This window comes from Podarcis tiliguerta (assembly GCF_965153285.1).
Source record: "Podarcis tiliguerta genome assembly, chromosome: 14".
NCBI lineage: Eukaryota > Metazoa > Chordata > Lepidosauria > Squamata > Lacertidae > Podarcis > Podarcis tiliguerta.
Genome location: NC_139547.1, coordinates 48157772 through 48180349, shown reverse-complemented (window position 1 = coordinate 48180349; position 22578 = coordinate 48157772). Strand labels below are relative to the sequence as shown.

General features: G+C 49.7%; 2 protein-coding genes across 2 annotated transcripts; one reads left to right on the top strand and one right to left on the bottom strand.

Moving 5' to 3' along the window:
- The first annotated feature begins 2481 nt into the window (after positions 1-2481).
- On the top strand, positions 2482-8010 carry MED9 (mediator complex subunit 9). The gene is made up of 2 exons (XM_083413830.1): positions 2482-3184; positions 6616-8010. The coding sequence occupies exons 1-2, from the start codon at positions 2898-2900 to the stop codon at positions 6830-6832; spliced, it is 504 nt and encodes a 167-aa protein (XP_083269956.1). The 5' UTR covers positions 2482-2897; the 3' UTR covers positions 6833-8010.
- Positions 8011-15310: 7300 nt separating this feature from the next.
- On the bottom strand, positions 15311-18225 carry RASD1 (ras related dexamethasone induced 1). Its single transcript, XM_083412600.1, has 2 exons — positions 17833-18225; positions 15311-16694 (listed from the first exon to the last, which is right to left on the bottom strand). Exons 1-2 carry the CDS (start codon positions 18116-18118, stop codon positions 16144-16146), a joined length of 837 nt encoding a protein of 278 aa, XP_083268726.1. The 5' UTR covers positions 18119-18225; the 3' UTR covers positions 15311-16143.
- Positions 18226-22578: the final 4353 nt, after the last annotated feature.

The window sequence follows — 22578 nt, the reverse complement described above, 5'->3', positions numbered from 1 at the left end:
AGCACTTGTTAATATTTATTTGTACAAAACGAGGAGCAGATTTCCTGACGCTGCTGGTCAGTTGCCATTAATTGGCCATCACAAGGGTCTGTCTGGGATTAAATCACAAAGTGGACAAGGAGGGAGGGCGATGGGATTGTGTGGTTGACCTATTCGTTTCCCCTTCCCAAAGCAATGTGCTTTCTATCTTTAAAAATGACGAAAGCATCTGTAGTCATTACATTATTCACATCCGCCAGTTTCATCCTTGCAATGACATCGTCTCCTTCCAGACTTTCCACGGTTTTGCAGGTGGAATTCAAAGGAAACGTGAGGAGACTGCAAGGTTCACTGCGAAGGAATTGGAGGACCCCATTGATAAAAACCAGAAATATTAACAATGAAAAATTCTTTGCTTTAGCAGCAGGAGACCTGATAAGATGCTGGACCCTAGAGGACAAGCGAGTCTAAAGTCGACTAAAGGAGGATACAGAGATTGCAGAGATGCCAAAGTAATTTTTTGCATCTGTCTTCACAGGGGGAAATGCAGGGCAGATACCAGGAAAAAACAGTGGAAGGTGTGGAATAACAATGATGTTGTATAACCTTCCCTGAATGACTATTACTAAAGGTAAAGGGACCCCTGACCATTAGGTCCAGTCGTGGCCGACTCTGGGGTTGCGGCGCTCATCTCGCTTTATTGGCAGAGGGAGCCGGCATACAGCTTTCGGGTCATGTGGCCAGCATGACAAAGCCGCTTCTGGCAAACCAGAGCAGCGCACAGAAACGCAGTTTACCGTCCCGCCGGAGCGGCACCTATTTATCTACTTGCACTTTGAGGTGCTTTCGAACTGCTAGGTTGGCAGGAGCAGGGACCGAGCAACGGGAGCTCACCCCGTCGCAGGGATTCGAACCGCCGACCTTCTGATTGGCAAAGTCCTAGGCTCTGTGGTTTAATCCTTGGTAAAACAGCAAACGTTGTACAACCTCCCTGTAAAACTCCATGCCTGAATTAAAAACTTGTCTGGAAGCAACTTGAGACTCGTAGTCTGTTAACTCGCATGGCAATTGTTACTTACCGGTATATAAAAAGTCAAAGCAAAATGCACTTGCAAGCTCAGTCGCAGATCCCAGGAACTCAGGCCCAGTTGAATTAGACACAACACAGCATAGTTATGGTATTAGGCCACAACTTTATTAAATTTCAGATGGTTTAGGCATTGGGCATATATTCCTCTCAGACCCTGATTGGGGACTGAGGCAGAGAAGAGAAGACAGGAATTATGGGGGAAACAACGGCCAGCCAGGGACGGCGTGACCCCAGGAGCCAGGGAAAGCAAAAGTTGATCACATCAAGACTGGTGAGCAGTCAATTAGAGCAATATTTCAGGACTTGTAAACAGGTTTGCACAGGTTGTGTTTGCCAGTTTAGTGCAGCAGTTAAGTGTGTTGGGACTAACAACCGCGAGAACAGGGTTCAAATCCCCACTCAGCTACAAAAACTCGCTGGGTGACCTTGGGCCAGCCCCTCTCTCAGCCTACCCTACCCCTCAGGGCTGTTGTGAGGATAAAATGGGGATAACTATATGTCCTTGGAGGTTATAAATGTAAAAATGAATATTGTTTTTATTATTTATTTTGTGGGTTTTTTATTGCAATTTTATGTTGTGAACCACCCTGAGATCCAAGGGTATAGGGCAGTATACAAATTTAATTAATAGCAACCATTTAGGTTTATTTTTGAGTAAACATAGCTGCAAATCAATTTGAATTTGATTGTTTTCTGTGATGCTGGAGAACAGCAGCACTTTGTCATTTAGTCGTGTCTGACTCTTCATAACCCCATGGACCAGAGCACGCCAGGCACTCCTGTCTTCCACTGCCTCCCGCAGTTTGGTCAAACTCATGTTTGTAGCTTCAAGAACACTGTCCAACCATCTCGTCCTCTGTCGTCCCCTTCTCCTTGTGCCCTCCATCTTTCCTAATATCAGGGTCTTTTCCAGGGAGTCTTCTCTTCTCAGGAGGTGGCCAAAATCTTGGAGCCTCAGCTTCAGGATCTGTCCTTCCAGTGAGCACTCAGGGCTGATTTCCTTCAGAATGGGTAGGTTGGATCTTCTTGCAGTCCATGGGACTCTCAAGAGTCTCCTCCAGTACCATAATTCAAAAGCATCACAGCCGCACGAGTGATAATAATAAAAAATAAAACAGTGTTAAATGAACTTGCAGTAATAATGATATTAAAATGTGTGTGTAGGCTTAATCGTGCGTAAGAACCTTGCATCCCAGCAAAACCTCATTCCCAAGATGAGTTTATGTAGGGGATTCCAATGGCAATTTTCACCTAGGTAAGTTTGCACTGGGCTGCAGGATAAGATACCTCCCGGGCAGCTAACGCTGCGGCGGCGGCAGCATCTCATGTGCAAAGGAGGAGGAGCAGCCAAGCTGACGCGCAAACTCTGAGACCAGTTTTGCAAGGGCGAGAGGCTTTTCGTGCTTTTGTCGCGACGCCCGGAAACGTGGGGGAGGGGGGAAGAGGAAAGGGAAAGAGAGAGAGAGTGCACGAGTGCAAAGCTTAAAAATAGCAGCGTGCAAAAAATTAAGGGCAAGCACTAAATAAAAGGATTTTTCTTTTTAAATAATGCATGCAATTAAATGAATAACGAAACAGGAGCAAGCTAGCAGGAGAGGAAGAATTTTTTTTTTAAATATATGCATGCAATTCAGTAAATAAGGAAACAGGAGCAAGCAAGCAAAGAAGAGAAGGAATTTTTTTAAAAAAATATGCATGCAATTAATTAAATAAAAAAAGGAATCAGGAGCGAGCGAGCAAAGAGGAGAGGAAAAATTAAAAAATACGCATGCAATCAAATCAATAAGGAAACAGGAGCAAGCGAGCACAGAGGAGGCATCCAGAGGCCATGGCGACGCCTGGAGGAGCCTCGGCTGTCGGGGGTTCTCGCCCCGACGAGCAGCCCTCGGCGCCCCCCGGAGCCCCCCAGGCCGCGGCCCCGGCGGGGGAGCAGCAGGCGCCGCCTCCGCCCCAGCAGCAGCCCTCGCCGGCCGAGCAGAAGTTCCAGTCTCCCGCCGGGCAGGCGCCTCCGCCCCCGGGGCAGCAGCAGCAGCAGGGACCCCCGCAGGCGCCCGGCGCCCACCCGGGCCAGGAGGACTACTCTTTCCTCCCCCTGGTGCACGACATCATCAAATGGTAAATGGCCCCCGAGGGAGGCGGGTGGGTCGAGGGTGGAGAGCCTCCAGGGACAGGGGCAGTCTACCGCTGAAGGGGAACAGTGGGGAACAGTTTTCGGGGAACAATTCATCAGGGCTGGTTATGGCCTTAGAAAGCTCTTAGGTCCAGGCTACCCGAAATAGACTGCACAAACCTGCCCCGGGCTCTTGAGTCCCTTTCTGGAGAGGCCGTTTCTCCTGCCACCCTCATGGGCACTCTTGGTAGGGTTGAGGGACGGGGCCTTCTCAGTGATGGCCTCCCCCAGGCAACTTTGTAACTCCCTGCCTCAAGAAGGTAGGCTGGCTCCTTCCCATGGGCAGGTGAAGATTGCCTTATTCCGACAGGCCTTTGGACTGCTTTTAAGGAAAGAGCTGGAGCAGTGCTGTTTGTATTGTAATTGTTTGTAGGGGTGTATGGGGCGTTAGGGGGAGAGGTCGTTCCTCTGGTGGGGGACACGCCGTGCTCCGTCTGGGGTAGTTTGCCCACCTTTGGTTCCCCACCTTGCACTTGGCTCCCACCTGTGGCTCCTAGAAGCTGTCAGTCATTATATTATTATATTATAACAGTGGCCACAACCCGAGAATGGCTTTGACTGGCTGGCTAAACCAGGTGAGGGGATTAAGGACTCCTCCAGCATGTGAAGACTCATAGAGTCAGAGACTTGTGCAGTTGGAAGGGACCACGAAAGGTCCTCTATTCCAACCCCAGCAATGCAGGAATCTTTTGCCCAATGTGGGGCTCAGACCCACGGCCCTGAGATTGAGAATCTCATGCTCTGCCCAATGAGCTCTGGGTGAAACCAAGAGTGGAACCAATGGTCAAGGAGGCAGTTTCTGCACATGCTATAGAGCAGCCTTTCTCAACCTGTGGGTCCCCAGATGTTGTTGAACTACAACACCCTCAACCCCAGCTAGCCAGGCCACCGAGCTCAGGGATGATGGGAGTTGTAGTCCGGCAACATCTGGGGACCCACAGGTTGAGAACCGCTGCTGTAGAGAGAAGAGAGGGATGGATGGATCTTGTCTACATCGAAGGCAGAAGCTCTGATGCATCTTGTGTATCACAAGGCATCTCTTCTGCCTTGTGGGGTATCTTTGGGGGAAGAAAAGCCTAAGGAATAAACCCTACACAAATCTGGAGTGGGGTCGCTAAGACAGTTGGATGGCGCCTTGTATGATTCCTTCCAGCAACTCCTGCGGCCAAGCTGGTGCCAAACGTCTTGTTTCCTTCGGACCGCATCAACGAGGCCGAGAACGGGGTCCTTTCGCCTGGGTAGCCCAGGACCCCCATACCCCCAGCCCAGGCTTGCACCACAGAGTGAATATTAGAATCATAAAATTGTAGAGTTGGAAGAGAATCCAAGGATCATCTACTCCAGGCATAGGCAAACTCGGCCCTCCAGATGTTTTGGGACTACAACTCCCATCATCCCTGACCAATGGTCCTGTTAACTAGGGATGATGGGAGTTGTAGTCCCAAAATGTCTGAAGGGCCGAGTTTGCCTCTGCCTGGTCTGATCCAACCTGCAATTCAGGAATCCTGCTCACAGCTGTCCCTGGGTGGGTTTGAATCAACCTTATGGTTAAGAGCCAGACACACTGACCCATGGGGTTACGGAAAGGGGTTCAGGGTTCACCTCTTCCCTATTTTAGCCTCACAATGGCCCTATGAGGCAGAGAGAGTGTGACTGGCCCGAGGTCACTCAGTGAGTCTGGTGGCTGAGCAGAGATTTGGAATCATAGAATTGTAAGGATTGTAAAGTGGGAAGGGACCCCAAGAGCCCTCTATAATAACAACAACAAGAAGAATTTATTACTTATACCCTGCCCATCTGGCTGGGTTTCCCCAGCCACTCTGGGCGGCTCCCAACAGAGTATTAAAAACACAATCAAACATTAAAAACTTCCCTATCAGGGATGCCTTCAGTTGTCTTCTTAAAGTCAGATAGTTTTGTCTCCTTGACATCTGGTGGGAGGGCGATCCACAGGGCAGGTGCCACCACCAAGAAGGCCCTCTCTGCCTGGTTCCCTGTACCTTCACTTCTCGCAATGAGGGAACCGCCAGAAGACCCTCGGAGCTGGACCTCCATGTCTGGGCTGAACAATGGGGGTGGAGACGTTCCTTCAGGTATACTGGACTGAGGCCATTTTGGGCTTTCAAGATCAGCCCCAACACTTTGAATTGTGCTCGGAAACATACTGGGAGCCAATGCAGGTCTTTCAGGACCGGTGTCATATGGTCTCGGCGGCCGCTCCCAGTCACCAATTTAGCTGCCACATTCTGGATTAGTTGCAGTTTCCGGGTCACCTTCAAAGGTAGCCCCACGTAGAGCGCATTGCAGTAGTCCAAGCGGGAGATAACTAGAGCATTCACCACTCTGGCAAGACAGTCCGTGGGCAGGTAGGGTCTCAGCCTGCGTACCAGGTGGAGCTGGTAGACAGCTGCCCTGGGCACAAAATTGACCTGCACCTCCATGGACAGCTGTGAGTCTAGTCCAGCCCCCTACAATGCAGGAATCTCAGCCAAAGCATCCATGACAGATGGCCATCCATCTGAACCCTGGTCTCCCGGAGGATGAAGAATGGAGGGCAAGGCTCTCAATGGCAACTAGGCATGACAGCTGTGCTTTGCCTGCATGGTTGGAGGAAGGAATGCTTCTGAAAACCAGTTGCTGTAAACCACAGGAAGCTAGAGTACATTCGCACTCCTGCTTGCTCGCTCCCTACAGGTGAGAACTGGATGCTGGACTAGATGGGCCATTGGTCGTGCAGGCAGTCCTCGTACTGTATTCTTATGTTCTTAAATAATCATAATAATTTATTATTTATACCCCGCCCATCTGGCTGGGTTTCCCCAGCCACTCTGGGTGGCTTCCAACCGAATATTAAAAACAATACAGCATCAGACATTAAAAACTTCCCTAAACAGGGCTGCCTTCAGTTGTCCTCTTAAAGTCAAGATAATTTTGTCTCCTTGACATCTGGTGGGAGGGTGTTCCACAGGGCAGGTGCCACCGCCAAGAAGGCCCTCTGCCTGGTTCCCTGTACCTTCACTTCTCGCAACGAGGGAACCGCCAGAAGGCCCTCGGAGCTGGACCTCAGTGTCCGGGCTGAACGATGGGGGTGGAGACGCTCCTTCAGGTATACAGGACCGAGGCCGTTTGGGGCTCTAAAGGTCTTTAAACATTTTTTAAAGTAGCTACAAAGAAGGTCATGAACGTTTCCGAGAATTAAAGGCCTCTGTGTTCTGCATGCTGTCCCGGGAACATTGTGGCTCACGATGCTTCCGTGGGCGCCTGCTTCCTCCCAATTCCCTGTCGAATTCCCATTCCTGAACCCGTGGCGCCCTGCTACCATAAATGGCTTGCAAATGTCATCTTAGCTGCTCTCTCTCTCTCTCTCCCCCTTCAGCATGGATAAAGACAGCCAAGACGTCCACCAGGTTTTGAACGAGCTGAGGACCAAATTCGTGGAGGTGCGGAAGGTGGTCCAGACCATGCAGGGGATCTCCGTGAGTCCTGAGCAGCAACAGCTGCAGCTTCAAAGCCTCCGGGAGCAAGTCAAGACCAAGAGCGAATTGCTACAGAAGTACAAAAGCCTCTGCATGTTTGAGATCCCCAAGGATTAGGCAGGAAGAGACCCGGGAGGCTCTGCAAAGAGACTCCGCTAGTTCTGGAAGCAGTCCGAGGGAACTGCAGTGCAAAGGGAAAAACAACTTTCTTGCAGCAGCTCATAAGCTGTAACACACCGTCCTGGTGTGCACATTGGTGTTTTGGTTTAGAGGCCCAGTTTCAGCAGAACTGGGAATGTGCCTTCTGCATTTTGCAGGCGGGTGGGAGTTGCACATTTTGTATGCTCCTCAGTCTTAAAAATAACTAAAACTGTAAAAAAAAAATAAACAACCCTGCACATGGAAAACTAGAATGTCAGGGAGAAAGATACCCTGACTTGCTGATTTTCCAGAAGCAAGGAGCTGGTGTTTTGTTTGCTTTTCCTCTTCAGTGGACATACATTTAATGCAAGCAACACCTTTCCACCAGTAGCCTGGTGGAGGCCCTTGTTTGAAATGTATAAACTGGGTCCAAGAGGATGCTAGGGCAGGCTGTTAGTATTGCCCTTCATCACCCAGCACCTAGAAGGCAATTACCTGCTTTCTTTCGCTGAGGGCATCAGGAAGCAGCAGGAGAGAAATCAGGAGACAGACAAAATGACAAAAGCATGACTCCTTTAGTATTCCTGGAGACTTAAGAGCGGGTGAAGTCTGCTCCTGTTTCTGGGGAAGGAAACAGTTTGACAAGGCAGCCTCAGTTTACAAATTTGTGTATATTTGTTTATAGATTCTTTTTGGTGGGTTAAGCCTTCTTTAGAAAAATGATACTTTTAATAATTTGCTTATATGTCTGTTTTTGGGGGGAAACCCTGAAAAATAAATCTGGGACCGTGCTGCAGACACTGCCTCTTAGCTAAGTCAACCTGTAACTAGATTCCTTGCATGGAATAATTATATTATTTGTGTAGTTCTTCCCGGTTTGCTCGTGCAATTGTTTGTTTGTTTAAGAAGCTGATAGTCGCATTTGGTGCAGCAATAATCCAGTGACAGTCATGGGAGATTCCACTGCAGAACTATTCTGACTTCTAAAACCTCGCTGGCTTGCTGTGGCCAATGTAGTAGAGAGTCTGTAGCCTTTTCCCCAATCGGGAGATACTGCTTGTCTGTTTTCTGTCTGTCTTACTTGCTAAATTTATATGGCAAATGCACAAGCAACCAAACATTTAAAAATAATTCCAATACAGGTGCAAACTGAACGATTGGCGTATGTTTTCTCAGAATCGTAGAAGGGGACCCCGAGGGCAGTGGCGTAGCGTGTGGGAGGGGTGCAGGGGGGGGCCGGCCGCACCGGGCGCAACATCTGGGGGGGGGCGCGCTCACACTCGCAGCTCTCTGCCCCTACCTGGCTCACTCACTCACTCTCACTGCAGTGCTGGCTGTGCGAATCTGATCCGAGCCGCCGGGTCGCCGCCCACTGTGGAGGGGAGGGTGCCAGGCGTGCGGTGCAGTGCGGAGAGAGAGCGAGGGACTATCTGGGGGAGGGACAGTGCAGCGGGGGGGCGCAAATTACATGCTTTGCCCCGGGTGCTGACAACCCACGCTACGCCACTGCCCTCTAGTCTGTCATCTAGTCCAACCCCCTGCGATGCCGGAATCTCAACTTTGCATTGCAGTGTTTTGCCAGGAGAAGGAAAGGGAGCACAATGCTCCAAATCCCCGAAGGGCTGTTTCGTAAATGAGGACGAGAACGTCTTCTTCTGCTGCCCCAGAGAGATTTGTGGCTGTGAGGAGCGTGATTTGAACCCTGGTCTTCCAGGCCTTAGTCTAGCTCCCTAACCGCTGCACCACTAGAAAAATGCATCCATTTATGACGACTACGGAAGAACAGAAATGGAGGTGGGGGCAGACGGCGAGAATATGGAGTCGTTTTCCATGCACACACTTAGTCTTAATTGTAATATTTGCAGTAGGGCATTGGGACAAGGCGCCTTTGCTAAAAGTGTCAGGACAAAGCTTCTGAAACGCAGGACGTGCGTGGGGCAATACGACCTGAGCTATCTGATCTCTTTCCTGCTTGCCAACTTGAAATAACACTACCCTGCCTCTGAATCCATGGGAACTCTGCAATTTCAGCATCAGCAAGCGTGGGTCAGGATTATTAATTCCTACCGGCGCTGGTTCTCATGTCCAATCAGAGTCCTGAAAAACAGGCAGCCTGCCGCAAGGAAGGGGAAGGGGGCCGTGGCTGATGTCTGAATCCTCTGACCTGTCATTTACAGAGGCAAAAGGCATTGTCGGCTCGCCGGGGGGAGATGGGGGCGTTGCGTCGCCGGAGCTGCTGTTTGTGCCGTTTCAGGTGTGCGAGTACAGTACATTGGCCCCCACCCAAAGTCACGCGGGGCGAGTTCCCATTGTTGTTTTGTACTCAAGCTGCAGAGGACAATGCGGGTACATTACAGAGGGTGTGTTCGAGGAGGCCGCTAACGGGGTCATTGAGGGCTGCCTTCCCACAGCTCACCCTTGGTACATTTAACGAAAATTGCCCTGCCCGCTGTTGACATTTGAAGGACCTGCAAACTTCCCTTTTGATTCAGGCGGTGATTCAGGCGGGGGCAAGATGTAAGGCACATACCTGAAGACTTATTCAGAGCCAAGTATTGATGCACAGGGAGAAAAATGCAGAGAGATTAAAGAACTTGACGTCAGGGGCTGCTTGCAGGCTTTCCGTGGGCATCTGAAAACAGGGTGCTGGATGGACCCATTGGAGTGCTGGCCTGATCCAGCTTCTTAGGTTTCCAATCAGAAATAGGTTTCCATCTAACTGCTTCCAAAACGGCTGTTTCGAACCTCACTCCCTGCACTCGATAGTATTTTCACCGAAATGTGTATGTGTAACCTACCCTCAGGGGACGTGGGTGGCGCTGTGGGTTAAACCACAGTGCCTAGGACTTGCCGATCAGAAGGTTGGCGGTTCAAATCCCCACGACGGGGTGAGCTCCCGTTGCTCGGTCCCTGCTCCTGCCCACCTAGCAGTTAGAAAGCACCTCAAAGTGCAAGTAGATAAATAGGTACCGCTCCAGCGGGAAGGTAAACGGCATTTCCGTGCGCTGCTCTGGTTCGCCAGAAGCGGCTTAGTCATGCTGGCCACATGACCCGGAAGCTGTACGCTGGCTCCCTCGGCCAGTAAAGCGAGATGAGCGCCGCAACCCCAGAGTTGTCCACGACTGGACCTAATGGTTTACCTTTACCTTTAACCTACCCTCAGAGGAGGGAATCCTCGGACAGGGCTATAGCTCGGGTTGAAGATTTGGTCTGCGTACATCAGCTTTTGACCTCTGTAGGCAAGGCTGAGGAAAAATGATTTGCTGGAGAGCCACTGCCAGCCATTATAGCCAAGGCTGAACTAGGTATGCCAATGGCCTGGTGTGATGGAAGGAAGCTTCTGACGTCCCTGTTTAATTCACCCCTTTACTCAGAGTCATGAGGTCTGGAACCTTATTTATTTCCAATGGAAGGACTGTACTTCAATGCTCCAGCAAGTCCTTTCCTGCATTGCATGAGGTTGAACTAGATGACTCTACAATTCTATTATTCTCTCTCTCTCTCTCTCTCTCTCTCTCTCTCTCTCTCTCTCTCTCTCACACACACACACACACACACACACAAAGTAAAAAAAAACCCAACTAGTTTTGCAGAAGAAAAAATGGATACAAAGAGCTTTTCAGAATCTTTGCCCCTCGCGTCTTGTAAATGCCAGGAAGGGAGGCCAACAAGGAAATGGAAATATGCAGTTTAATTCCCATTTCCCTCTTTCTCCCTTTTCAGGCTGGGAGCATTAATGCTGCCGTTGGGTGTGTGTGTGTGTAATTATCCGGATGTGAACGGTAGACTTGTTATTAAATTGCTTCCTGCGATGCTAAGGGTCTCCTCTCTGCAGACACACTTGGCACATGCCAGAGGGGGCGAGGTGTTGGAGCGCACCCATGTTAAATACTTTTCAAGGGACGTTTGCATGTGAACCTTTCCCCTGGTGCAAAAATAAAATAAAACCCAAACCCATTCCTCTTGGGTTCCTAGGAGCATCGCCATCGCCTGTGCATGCAGAAGGTTCCAGATTCAATCCCTGACATTTCCAGGTAGGGCTGGGAGTAGATTCTTACTGAAAGACCCACTTCCAGTCTGCTAGTGTCACGGTGAGCCGGTCAGAAAATCACACAGTTCTGAGCCGGAGTTAACTATTAGCAAAAACACAGATCTTCACAGACCTGTCTCAGCCCTATTGAGCACAGCAAAGAAAATCCTGTGCCGCAAAACAGAACACTCAGAACAACAAAAGCAACAGCTTGGCTAATAATATACTGACTATTTTTATAACCCTATACAGTTTCAAAATACATAAACCGAAGACATTTAATATGTGCATGGAGTCATAAACTAATAAGAATCAAAGTCTCACATTTTGAACAATAATCCATACTCTGCATCTCTACTACAGGTACATTGATGATTTATTTTTTCTGTTGAGTAATGAATATGGTTTTCTACAGTTCTCAACTTGGATTAATTCAATATACCCGTCTTAATTTTTTTCAGGACATCATAGTACTAATTCTTGCACATTTCTAGATATTGAGGTGCTAAAACAGGATGGATACCGGGTACGTGTTGTCTATTGAGCACAGCAGCTCATGCCCTGTAGGTTCTGCTCCATGAAATAAAGTGCTGAGAGTGAAAGCCTCTCTCTCTTTCTTTTAATAAATCATTTTTATTGAGACTGAAAGTCTCTGCCTCCCCACAGCCGTCTAGATCCCCTCCTCTCCAAGGCTGCTTCTAAGCAGGCGGAGACTGTGCCTGTGCCTGTCTTTGCTCCACCCTTTTCATGCCTCTTCTGGTTCTGGGAGACCAGGGGGAAGGGGAGCTTGTAGTGGCAGCAAAGTCGGGGGACACCTGTGATACTTCACCAGCTGGACTCATCTCTGCCTCTTGGTCTCCCTCCTTTCCTGCTTCAGCTTCTTCCTCTGAGTCTGGACTGCTCTCTGCCACAGATTCCCCCCACTCACTAAGTCCTGTTACCTCTTCAGTTTCCGGCACCTCTTCCTCCCATCCTTCCTTCCTCTTCTCCCTATGACCATTCATCGTTGTCTCACCAACGCTCCCCATCTCTGAGCCGCCTTCCCTGGAAAGAGAAGGAATGAACTATATTTCTGTGAGAAAACAGTTACCTTCACTGATACCAGGTGTTTGATTGCTGACCAGCCCCTGACTCCAGCTCCTGACAGCACAGTCCCCTGGCCTAGTCCCTCCATCGTCGTCCCCCGACATGCCCATGCATTCAGTGCGCCAGTGAAACTCCCCCCTAGTAGTGTGAAACCATTTTCAGTCTGAGGGCCACCTTCCCTCATGGAGAATCTTCCAGAGGCCACATGGCAGTGGCAGGCAGGGCGCTGGTCAGAGGCAAAAGTTGGCAGCTGCAATGCTTTTCTTTCCAGCTAACCTCTCCAGGCAAACGACCCATTCCAAGCCAAGTGGAAACACTCAAAAGAGGACACAGAGAAGAGTTGGGGAGCGGGACATGGCTTGGGGAGTGGCATTTCGTAGTGAAAGCCCTGAGGGTCAGAAGGAGAATCCTGCGAGGCTGCATTTGGCCGCGCTAGAGTTGTCAGGTCAGGAGCATCACAGAACGTGAGATTTCAGGGCCCAAACCTGAGACCAAGAGGTGGACCTTGGAGACGGAGGTTAATTGGGAATGGCGGAAGGCAGACCCCACCCCCAGTGTCTGTGCTATCATTTGCAGCCAGCTCCTGCTGAAGCTTGCAAGCTGCACCAAGAGCCTTCTTAATTTTTGTTTAATTAAAGGCACTCTCCCCCACCTGGAGATTCAAATTCTCCACCTGGCTGGAGCAGACCTGGAGGTCTGGCAACCCTAAACCAGGGTTCTCCCAATGGCCTCCAGACAATTGTGTGCCTCTATTGTAACCTGCATTTTGTTAACTGGCGGTGTTCGGAGACAAGGTGTACTGTTTATTCTTAAGGGCTTAAGATTTGTCAGCCACCTATGTTGTGCTGATTCCGGAATCTGTGAGGGTTGCTGTGCCCCCAAAAGGTGGCCTAGAAATCTTAGCAGAAAACACACAAGAAAGGGCTCTGTGTTTATACGCACTTAGGTGGCGTGGGACCTCTGTGCGGTGTAGACAGTACTGAAGTACTTCAGTATAAGGTGGCCTCTGGGGTTAAAGTAGACTAAAGTATAAAGGGGTTGGACCAGGTGTGAAGAAGAATTGGGCTCATAAATCTGGCTGGCTTTTGTTCTGGCTGAGGACCAAACCAAACCGTCCCGCTCACTTTGACTTTTTCCGTATATAAAACAGGGAGTGGGAACAGAATGTGCGAGAGGCATCTGCATTCAGAAACATCTCTTAATGTTTAACATCCCGTCAGATGGAAGATTTTCTGTGACATGAACTCTTTGACTCGTCCCAATCAATGAAGGGGTGGTGGTGGTGTTTTTTTCCTAAGCCTTGCATTTTCTTATTACAATTCCCCCGCTCCCCAAAAAACAAGCTACCATCCCCATTCCTCCAAGCAGCCAAAAAGAATATAGAGGGTCTCCTCTATACTCCTCTGCGGCAGCTAGACTGGTGACTGGGGGCGGCCGCCGAGACCATATAACACCGGTCTTGAAAGACCTACATTGGCTCCCAGTACATTTCCGAGCACAATTCAAAGTGCTGGTGTTGACCTTTAAAGCCCTAAACGGCCTCGGCCCAGTATACCTGAAGGAGCGTCTCCACCCCCATCGTTCTGCCCGGACACTGAGGTCCAGCTCCGAGGGCCTTCTGGCGGTTCCCTCATTGCGAGAAGCAAAGCTACAGGGAATCAGGCAGAGGGCCTTCTTGGTAGTGGCACCCGCCCTGTGGAACGCCCTCCCATCAGATGTCAAAGCGATAAATAACTACCTGACATTTAGAAGACATCTTAAGGCAGCCCTGTTCAGGGAAGTTTTTAATCTGTGATATTTTACTGTATTTTTTGTTTCTATGGAAGCCGCCCAGAGTGGCTGGGGAAACCCAGCCAGATGGGCGGGGTACAAATAATAAATTATTATTATTATCCCTGGACCAGTTGCTTTCTGCTCCTAACAACCCTGTGAGGTAGGTTGGCTGAGAGAGAGAAATGGCCAAGATATTCTTCTGCATGGCCAAGGCAGAATTTGCACCTAGGTCTCCCTATTCCTTGTTCAACATTCTTAACTATTGACACTACAGCAGATGGTCCAGTGTGGGTATTCCACTTCAATCGCTTTTGCCAATATATTGATATCATGTTTCATAAATTGGGGCAGTGTGGGGAGAAGGGAATATGTATTTTAATAACGCAACCATCTGGCTTCCTGTTCATTGAGTTTTCCACCCGCATTCCCCTTTATAAACCATCCAATTCCACCCACCCCCAACTTGCCCCTGTCATGTTTGACGTCCTTTTTATGGATAGCTTAAACCTGGATTGCAGTGTGTCTACTTTAGTGTAAGCATCCCTGCATTATCGGTTGTATGAATCCAGCTAAGATGCATCCCCCCCACAAAAAGTGTCCAATTTGGTACATCTTGCTGATGGAGCTTATCTATGTTTACTCAGAAGTAAATCCTTGTGTGTTCAATAGAGCTTACACGCTCTAAGTAAGTGTGATTAGGATTGCCGCCCGGTGTCTATCGCTATTTGAGATATCTGTGAAAGGATTTATGGAGGACAGTGGGTTGGTCATTAGCCAGGATAGTTAAATGGATCCTCAATGTTCAGAAGTGTAGCTCTTAAGTGTCAAAATGCTCAAAACGTGTAGTACCTTCCAGCCGCCATTTTGTGCAAGACACTATAGATGGGGATGTAGAACCCAGCAGGGCATTGGAGAGTGGAAGGGGGGGGGTTTACATTTCCTAGAGAAGTATAAACTCCCAGTTTCCTATTAACAGGACTGCTAAAAACTGATATTAACAGATGGGGGGGGGGTTTGCCATAAGTCGCCAATAGATGTCGCTCTTCAGCGAAACGGTCTTGTTTGACAATTGGGTTGGGAAGGCTGTTTGGGTTGCGGAGATTCACCTGCAGCCTTAGAACCCACCCTACCTCGTAAAAGAAACTTTGGGGTTGTGCCAAAGGTGAGAGGAAACTGTGACATAACAGTAGTTGTTTGCTTGTAGGAAACTTCTTTTGTTTTCACAGCGTGGTGACCACATGTCACTCAGAAGACAGTTTCTGGTCTTGTCTGTTGATGTGGTCCTTTTGTATTCCCCAAGTCTGAATTCATCAAAGCTCCCCCACCCCTCCCCATGTTATGCTGGATTCATCAGCTTCCCATTGCCCCCCCCCCCATGCCGTTAAATCCACCAAGCTACACTCTTGGGGGATGCATAAAAATCCAGACTTCTGGATTGGAGAGGAGAGATTGTGGGGATGCCCCGACCCCTCACCCTGGCTCCCCCCCGCCCACCCCATCCTTGTTTAAATAGCCCACCTGCTGCAACCTCCCTTTTCGGAAACACCAAAAGCCGGACAAAGCGATTTCTCATTATTTTCAAAAGTTTTATTTTTGTAGAAAAAAAAATATTAACAAAGCTCGTCGCAAGAAACACTGAGCTGCGATTTTGTTCAAGTCCATGGACCAGAAAAAGCTCGACATATAAAGTGCCTGTTTGCTTGAATGCAATTTTCTCGTTCTGAGAGAGAAAAAATCAAGACAGAGAAAGGCGAATGTAAACAAGGAGCGGCTTTTCAACAGCCAACTCCCCCCCTCCCCAAAACAAGCCCCTCATAGTCCCAAACATTGGGGCTGAGGGGCACAATAGAGAGTTTTGGCAGGTTATTTTCAGCAGCAACAATGGTTAAATTCTGGAGTTGCTCCACAGAAAACATCACAAAGAGACAGCCTTGAGAGTAACTTCACAGTTCAATAATGGCTGTTTTCCCCCTCCCCCCCTCGAACCCCCCCCCCAGTACTTTAAAGACAAAATACAATGCAGAAAGACAGGAAGGGAAACATTTCTCCTTCCCACAAAGTTTTTCTTTCTTTCCCTTTCTTGCAAATGTCTCTCTCTTCTCCACGTTCAAGTTCTTAAGTCCATCTATCGGCCAGGGAACTCCCGCTGGCAAATCCCAAGGCAGCTCACCTCCAAAATCTAAAAAAACGAAATCGCGGGGAGCCGTTGGAAAAAGAGTCCCCTGAAATGAGCTTGGAGGGATTGTGGCCTTTGGCATGGGAGCCGCGGCGCCGCCCTTGGCAGAGAAGGCGCATGCTGCCTCTTCTGCCGCTGCCGTAAGCGCTGGCAAGAGTTTTTTGGTAGTAAACAAGAGGCTTCCCATCTCCGCTGGGAAGGTCTTTAAGGCAAGAGTGGCGCTTAGCTGATCACACAGCGCTCTTTGTCCTTCGACTGCCCTCCCCGGGTGGTCTTCTCGCGAATATACATGAGGTCGCTGTGGACGCTTGGCCGGCGGGCAAAGGGAGCCACGATGCCATAGGCGTCTCCGGCACTATCTCCTGATCCTTCCTTCAAAAACTTTTTGCTTTTGAGAGTTTTCTTGTGCAAGAGGTCACAGTACTGAATGGACACTTTCCGGTGGAGGTCAGGGCTCATTTCGCTCGGCAGTTTGGCCATGGTGAAGAGAGCCTGAAACATCTGATCCAAGCTGCTATTCTTCTTGGCAGAGATCTCGAAGTAGGCACATTTTTTTGGGTCCTGCCCGACCAGCTGCTCGATCTCTCGGGGGCCGACCTCGCGGTAGAAGTCGCGGTCGCCTTTGTTCCCGCAGATGACCAGGGGAACATCGATGTTCTCCTTGGTTTTGTTCTTCAGGCAAGACTTGGTCTCCAAGATCTGGTGCTTTAGGCGTTGCACCTCTTCGAAGGAGTCTCGGTTGTCCAGGCTGAACACCAGAATAAAAACGTCTCCTGCAGAAAAGGAAGAAGATGGGAAACAAGGTTAGGATCTCGGTAGGTTTTTGAAAGCATTCCCTGTACTACATCTAGCCCCAGAGAAACCAAAGCAAGCCAGCAGGGGGAGTGGTTGGGTGTTTGGAAGAACTGCTTTCTGCCTGGAAGCCCTCTAAGCCTTATGTTTTTCCATCTACCTGTGCAAGTGTCTTTATTTTGGAAGTGTGCCTTTCGCTGGAAAGGTGGCAAGCCAACCTACAGCCTTGCAGGAAACCTGCAAGGATTTTCAAATTGTACACGAGAGAGCAAAACCTCTCCTTTTGGCAGATGAATTCCCTTCCCCTTTCCTTTGCTCTCTTTCAAAAGATCGCTCTGGCATTGTTGATAACAATGCTTGCAAAAGCCAGTAGTAAGTTGCAATGTAACCTGTGCAGATAATAAAAGCTAAGAGCTCAAACTTGCATTGCTCAATTTTAAAGGAACTGGGGCGTTGCAAAGGGTTTCGCATATTGTTGTTGCAAAATTGCAAAGGTTTTGGGTTTTGGTTTTGCAAACTGCCCCGTTCATTAAATGAGAGGCGATGATAGGACTAAAGCAAAGCACTTGGGTGGCTGCAATCTTCATGCACATTTACCCAGGAGTAAGCCCCACTGAACGCATTGCGACTTTTACTTCCAAGTAAGCATTTCGGCTGCATGCACATTGATTCCAAAGGGCACCAGCAGCACTGAAATGCCATTCCGACTGCAAAAGGGAGTAAGAGGGACGCTTTTGCTTCCCACGCTAGTTTCTTTTCTCTTTCTCTCCGCACTTCAGCCTCTACCAACAGGTGTTTGAAACACCAGCAAATCCGCTGAGCCTGGTACATGAGTTTACAGACCAGGAGTAGCAAACTCTCAAACCATTTCCAAAACATGAGCAGCGTCGTATTTTGGGGATGGATGGCTCGCAAGGCAATGCCGTCAGCTAAAGGATTTGCAGAATTTGGAAAACAGCCGGCAAACCGAGAGAAGAGCTATTACTAATTCTAAGATTAAGAGTAACAATGGGGGGTATTGATTTTTCTGAGATGCGCTCTTGCGCTTCGCCTGCTGCAGCCAACCCCAAACCCCTCTCGCCCCCTTCGGCGCGCGTGTTCCCCGTTCCTGCCTCTCACCTGTGAGGATGGAGAGGCGTCTCATGGCCGGGAACGGGTGGTTCCCCGACGTGTCGAGGATGTCGAGTTGGTAAACTTCCCCGCGGATGCTGTAGAACTTGCGGTGGAAGTCCTCGATGGTGGGCGTGTATTGGTCCTCGAAGCGGCCGGTGAGGAAGCGGGAGACGATGGCCGTCTTGCCCACTTTGGACGAGCCCAGAATGACCATCCGGTAGCAGTTCTTGGCCGGGATATTGAGCTCCGAATCGCTGGGACCCATTTTCTTGATCATCTCGGCCAGGCGCATCGGGAAGCGAGGAGCGGGAGCCGCGGCGGAGAGGCGAGAGGCGGCGGAGACGGCAGGCTGGCAGCGGCTTCCCAGGTCCAGCAAAGAGCGCACGGAGAGGCTGGGATCAGTTGGAGTGAACTCAAGCGCCGCGCCTGCTTATATAGCCGCGGAGCGCGGCCAGCCCGCCCCTTCGGGGGAGAGGAGGGAGGGCGCGCCGAGAGAGGGGCTGGGCTTCGCCCGGGTGCGCAAAGCGGCTCCGCAGGGAGAAGTCGGGACCGGTTTTGGACGGCTCTGGGCAGAGGCAGAGGACGGAGGCTTCTGCTGAGTCAGAACACTGGGCTGGTCGAGACCAGTGTTGTCGACACTGGCTGGCAGAGGCTCCCCGGGGTTTCAGATAGGATTGCTCGGGGGAACATAGGAAAGGGACCTGCCAGGTCCATCCTGCTCAATATTGTCGACACGGGCTGGCAACGGCTGTCCAGGGTTTCAGATAGGTTTGCTCAGGGGGAGCATGGGAAGGTGGCTTCTGCGGAGTCGGACCACTGGGTCCATCTATAGCAGACACGGGCTGGCAGAAGCTCTGTAGGGTATCAGGCGGGGGTCTGCCCTGCGGGTTGAACCTGGAGCGCTCGGCGTGCCAAGCAAAGGCTCTCCCCCTGAGCTCGGGCGTGTGATATATGGGAGAGCGAGGTCGGTGGCTTGCCAGCGAGCGGGCTACATAATTGAAAGAGCCAGACAGGCAGGAGGAGGAGGAGGAAGAAGAAGAGGGTCAGGGAGGGTCTTCGCCCCGAGGAGCTTCCAGTCTCAAACCGGGGCACGCACATAAGGAGGAAGGGAGAGGCGAGGGTCCACAACACGCCTAGGCGCAAGAGCGAACAAATGCCATTTACGCCTAATGCAGAGTGCGTTTACTCAGAAGTAAGCCCTGCTGGGGACAGCGATGTTTCCTCCCAAGTAAGCATCCACAGGGGGGCAGCCTAATTTCGGCTGTCTTTCAGTTGGAGAGAGACAGCGTCATTTTTTCCTGCACTGTTTGCAAGCCTGCAAACTCTCCAAGCTTGGCACCTACATTTTCCTTCCTTGACTTCTCAAAAGCTGCAACCCTTGGCAAACCTCCCCAGCAGGGGGAACTTCCAGGAGGGCTCCCCCCCCCCAACTGCAAGGGGTAAAACATCCCTGGAACATCCACCCCATACATTTAAAGCTCTGCCATACCGCTGGAAGGCTGTGGAGGCACATCCAAGGAATCAGAACACTGGCAGATTCCGAAGTATTTCTTCATGCAGAGTTGAGTTAACCTATGGAACTCACTTCCACTGGAGGCAGGGATGGGCACCAGTTTGGACGGCTTTAAAACAGGATTGGACAAACACATGAATGTTAAAGCTGTCTATGGCCACTAACCACGATATGTGCCATGCTTTGCCTCCGCTGGGAACGGAAGTCTTTCCACGGGCTGGATGCTGAGCTAGGTGGCTTTAAAAAAACAACAGTTTCCATCTAGATTGAGAAAAAGAATGACTTATGTGTGTTTTATGCCGGTCATGTGTGCACAGCCAAACACACATGGAGAATCCTGGGAAATGTAGTTTGTTGAGGGTGCAGACCTCACAGAGATACAATCCCTAGCACTCTATAAAAGCTACAGTCTCTATGGTGGTTAAAGAGGCACAATGGTGCTTTAAATGTATAGTGTGGATGTTTGCTCAAAGGGTGTGGGTTTTTTTGAACCATGAATTTTAGAAGCAGCCCCAGAACAAGTGAAAAGCATCCCTTGAGCATGTGCAGAGTGGATAACCACAGCTGTAAACCTGCAACGATAGGTTTAGATGGCTTTGCGAGTTCAGGGTTTAAATCTCACCCTAGTCCTGGATGACTTTGGGCAAAACACTATCTCTTGAACTCAGTTTTCCTGTCTGGAAAATGGGAGTAGAAGTTGACTTTTTATTGCTGCTGTTGCATTCCTGATGCAAAAAAGAATAACAACTTTAAAGAAGTCTTTTTCTTTTTTGAGGGGGTGCACTGCATCCTACAAGTCCCTGTGGATTTATTTATTTTTAAAATTGCAGGTAACAGGTGGTCTAAAAGCAGCTAAGAGGCTGTTATAAAGCTGGCAAATTCCAGAAGGGCATCTTCTAAGTCATCAACTCGCTCATTGGCTGCCAGCTGGCTGACACTTGCTCTCTGCAGTAATAAATAAGACTTGTTCTCTCTCCTTCTCATTTGCAAAATAAGAGGTGCTGTTCCAAAGCACTTGACGGAGTGGAGAGAAAAAAAGTCTTGATCAGCATTAGGATATGTGTGTGTGTTGGAATGAGTGGGGCGGACGGGGATGAAGAAACTGCTGTCATAATCAGCATTGTTGCTGGTTAGAATCAATTCCAGTTCCACCTCTTAAACCAGGGGTCAGCAAACCTTTTCAGCAAGGGGCCGGTCCGCTGTCCCAAGGACCTTGTGGGGGCCCGGAATATATTTTGGGGAAAAAATATGAATGAATTCCTATGCCCCACAAATAACCCAGAGATGCATTTTAAATAAAAGGACATATTCTACTCATGTAAAAACACGCTGGTTCCTGGACCGTCTGCGGGCCGGATTGAGAAGGCGATTGGGCCAGATTCGGCCCCCGGGCCTTAGTTTGCCTACCCATGTCTTAAACACACTCCTTTCAAACTCCCTCTGGGAGCAAACCATTCCTGCTCCTGCGTACACCACTTTGTTTAAGAATATCAGGAGAGCCTGGCGGCCGAATCAGGCCAAAGGCAACATCCTCTAGCCAACCAGGGACCTTTGGGAAGGCTGCAAGCAGGATGTGAGTGCAAATAGCCCCGTCCCCACTCGTGACTCGCAGCAACCGGCACCCAGAGATATGCCACTTCTGACCCTATAGGCAATACGGCCCTCGTGGCTAGTAGCCATTGATAGCTCCTCCGCTCCCCGCTGTCAGAATCTCCGCTACGACCGAGCGACTCCTCCGGTGAGTCCTCCGATGATAATTAACAACCTGAGCCTCTGATAAGGCTCCAAGCACGTTCCCATTCAGCAGAGTTTCAAAGCAGCAGAAGTGATGAGATTTATGAGCTACATCGCAAGGTTTTATTTTCTAGCTACACAGACAGAAAAGAAACAAGCATGCTCTCTCTGTGAAAGCAGAGAGCAACTGAAAAAAACAAAGGAGCAGGAAATTAGTAACGTCACATCCTTCTCCTGTCTTCCGTGAGACTTCCAACAGCCTGGAATCTCTGGAATGCAAAACAGAGTCTTGTGACTCCAGAGCACTGCACAGTGGCAACACACAGAAGCTAACATCCTCCCCCTTTCTGTGAACACCACTGGGCAGTGTGTCAGTACAATCTCAGTACAAACCCAGTTTCTGTACATAGGTATAGTGTTGATCCTTCGGAACAACCTTGGACAATAAATCAGCCTTCTAAGTTAATGGCCATCTCTGCATCTTCTGCACCAGTGGGGGGTCAGCTAGGTGCAGAAAATCTCTTTTGCCTGTTCTGAACCTCCCACTTTTTGGTTCCGTTGCAGGACCCCACTAGGTCCTAGCATGGGAGAAATAATAATAATATAAATAGTACCCTACCCATCTGACTGGATTACCCCAGTCACTCTGGATGGCTTCCAACAAATAGAAAAGCGTAATGAAATATCAGATATTAAAAGCCTCTCTGTACGGGGCTACCTTTCAGAAAGGCTCCTCTCCATCCATTTTCTCCTTGACACTTGTAATCTAGAATTAGGAGCAGCGCCTACCCCTGGTGAGACATTGCAGGAAGCAATGCTGAAAGTTTCAGGGCACGCCGATTTATTTGTTATGGGGCCATTCGCAAACCAAGGTCACCCCCTTAGCAGTCACCTGAAAATGTATGTGTGAACAGAAAGGTTGGGGGGTGTTTTCCTGCCTCCTCCCTCCCTCATTTCATGAAAATGTCTTCGTAAGGAAGAAACCAAGGCAATGTGCTGAAGTGGGGAGGTAAAGGTAAAGGGACCCCTGACCATTAGGTCCAGTCGTGGACAACTCTGGGGTTGCGGCGCTCATCTCGCTTTACTGGCCGAGGGAGCCGGCGTACAGCTTCCAGGTCATGTGGCCAGCATGACTAAGCCGCTTCTGGCGAACCAGAGCAGTGCACGGAAACGCCATTTACCTTCCCGCCACAGTGGTACCTATTTATCTACTTGCACTTTGACGTGCTTTCGAACTGCTAGGTTGGCAGGAGCAGGGACTGAGCAATAGGAGGTCACCCCATCGCGGGGATTTGAACCACCGACCTTCTGATCAGCAAAGAGAGCCGAGTTCAAATCATCCACTCCTTCACCAATCTCAGGCCAGACAGTGTTTCTCTGCCTGACCTGCCTCGCAGGGTTGTTGTACTTCTTTTGGAGGAAGAGGGATAAAAATGCAATTAATAATAACAATACTAAAAATGCACTTCCACACATTTTAAAAGAATGCTTACGTTAATGGCAAT

Bases quoted from the DNA above. Each gene is read 5' to 3' on its own strand.
- RASD1 (XM_083412600.1), bottom strand. From the start codon at position 18,118: ATGCGCCTGGCCGAGATGATCAAGAAAATGGGTCCCAGCGATTCGGAG. The intron at 16,695-17,832 runs GTGAGAGGCAGG...CCTTTTCTGCAG, and splicing joins ACGCCTCTCCATCCTCACAG to GAGACGTTTTTATTCTGGTG.
- MED9 (XM_083413830.1), top strand. From the start codon at position 2,898: ATGGCGACGCCTGGAGGAGCCTCGGCTGTCGGGGGTTCTCGCCCCGAC. The intron at 3,185-6,615 runs GTAAATGGCCCC...CTCCCCCTTCAG, and splicing joins GTGCACGACATCATCAAATG to CATGGATAAAGACAGCCAAG.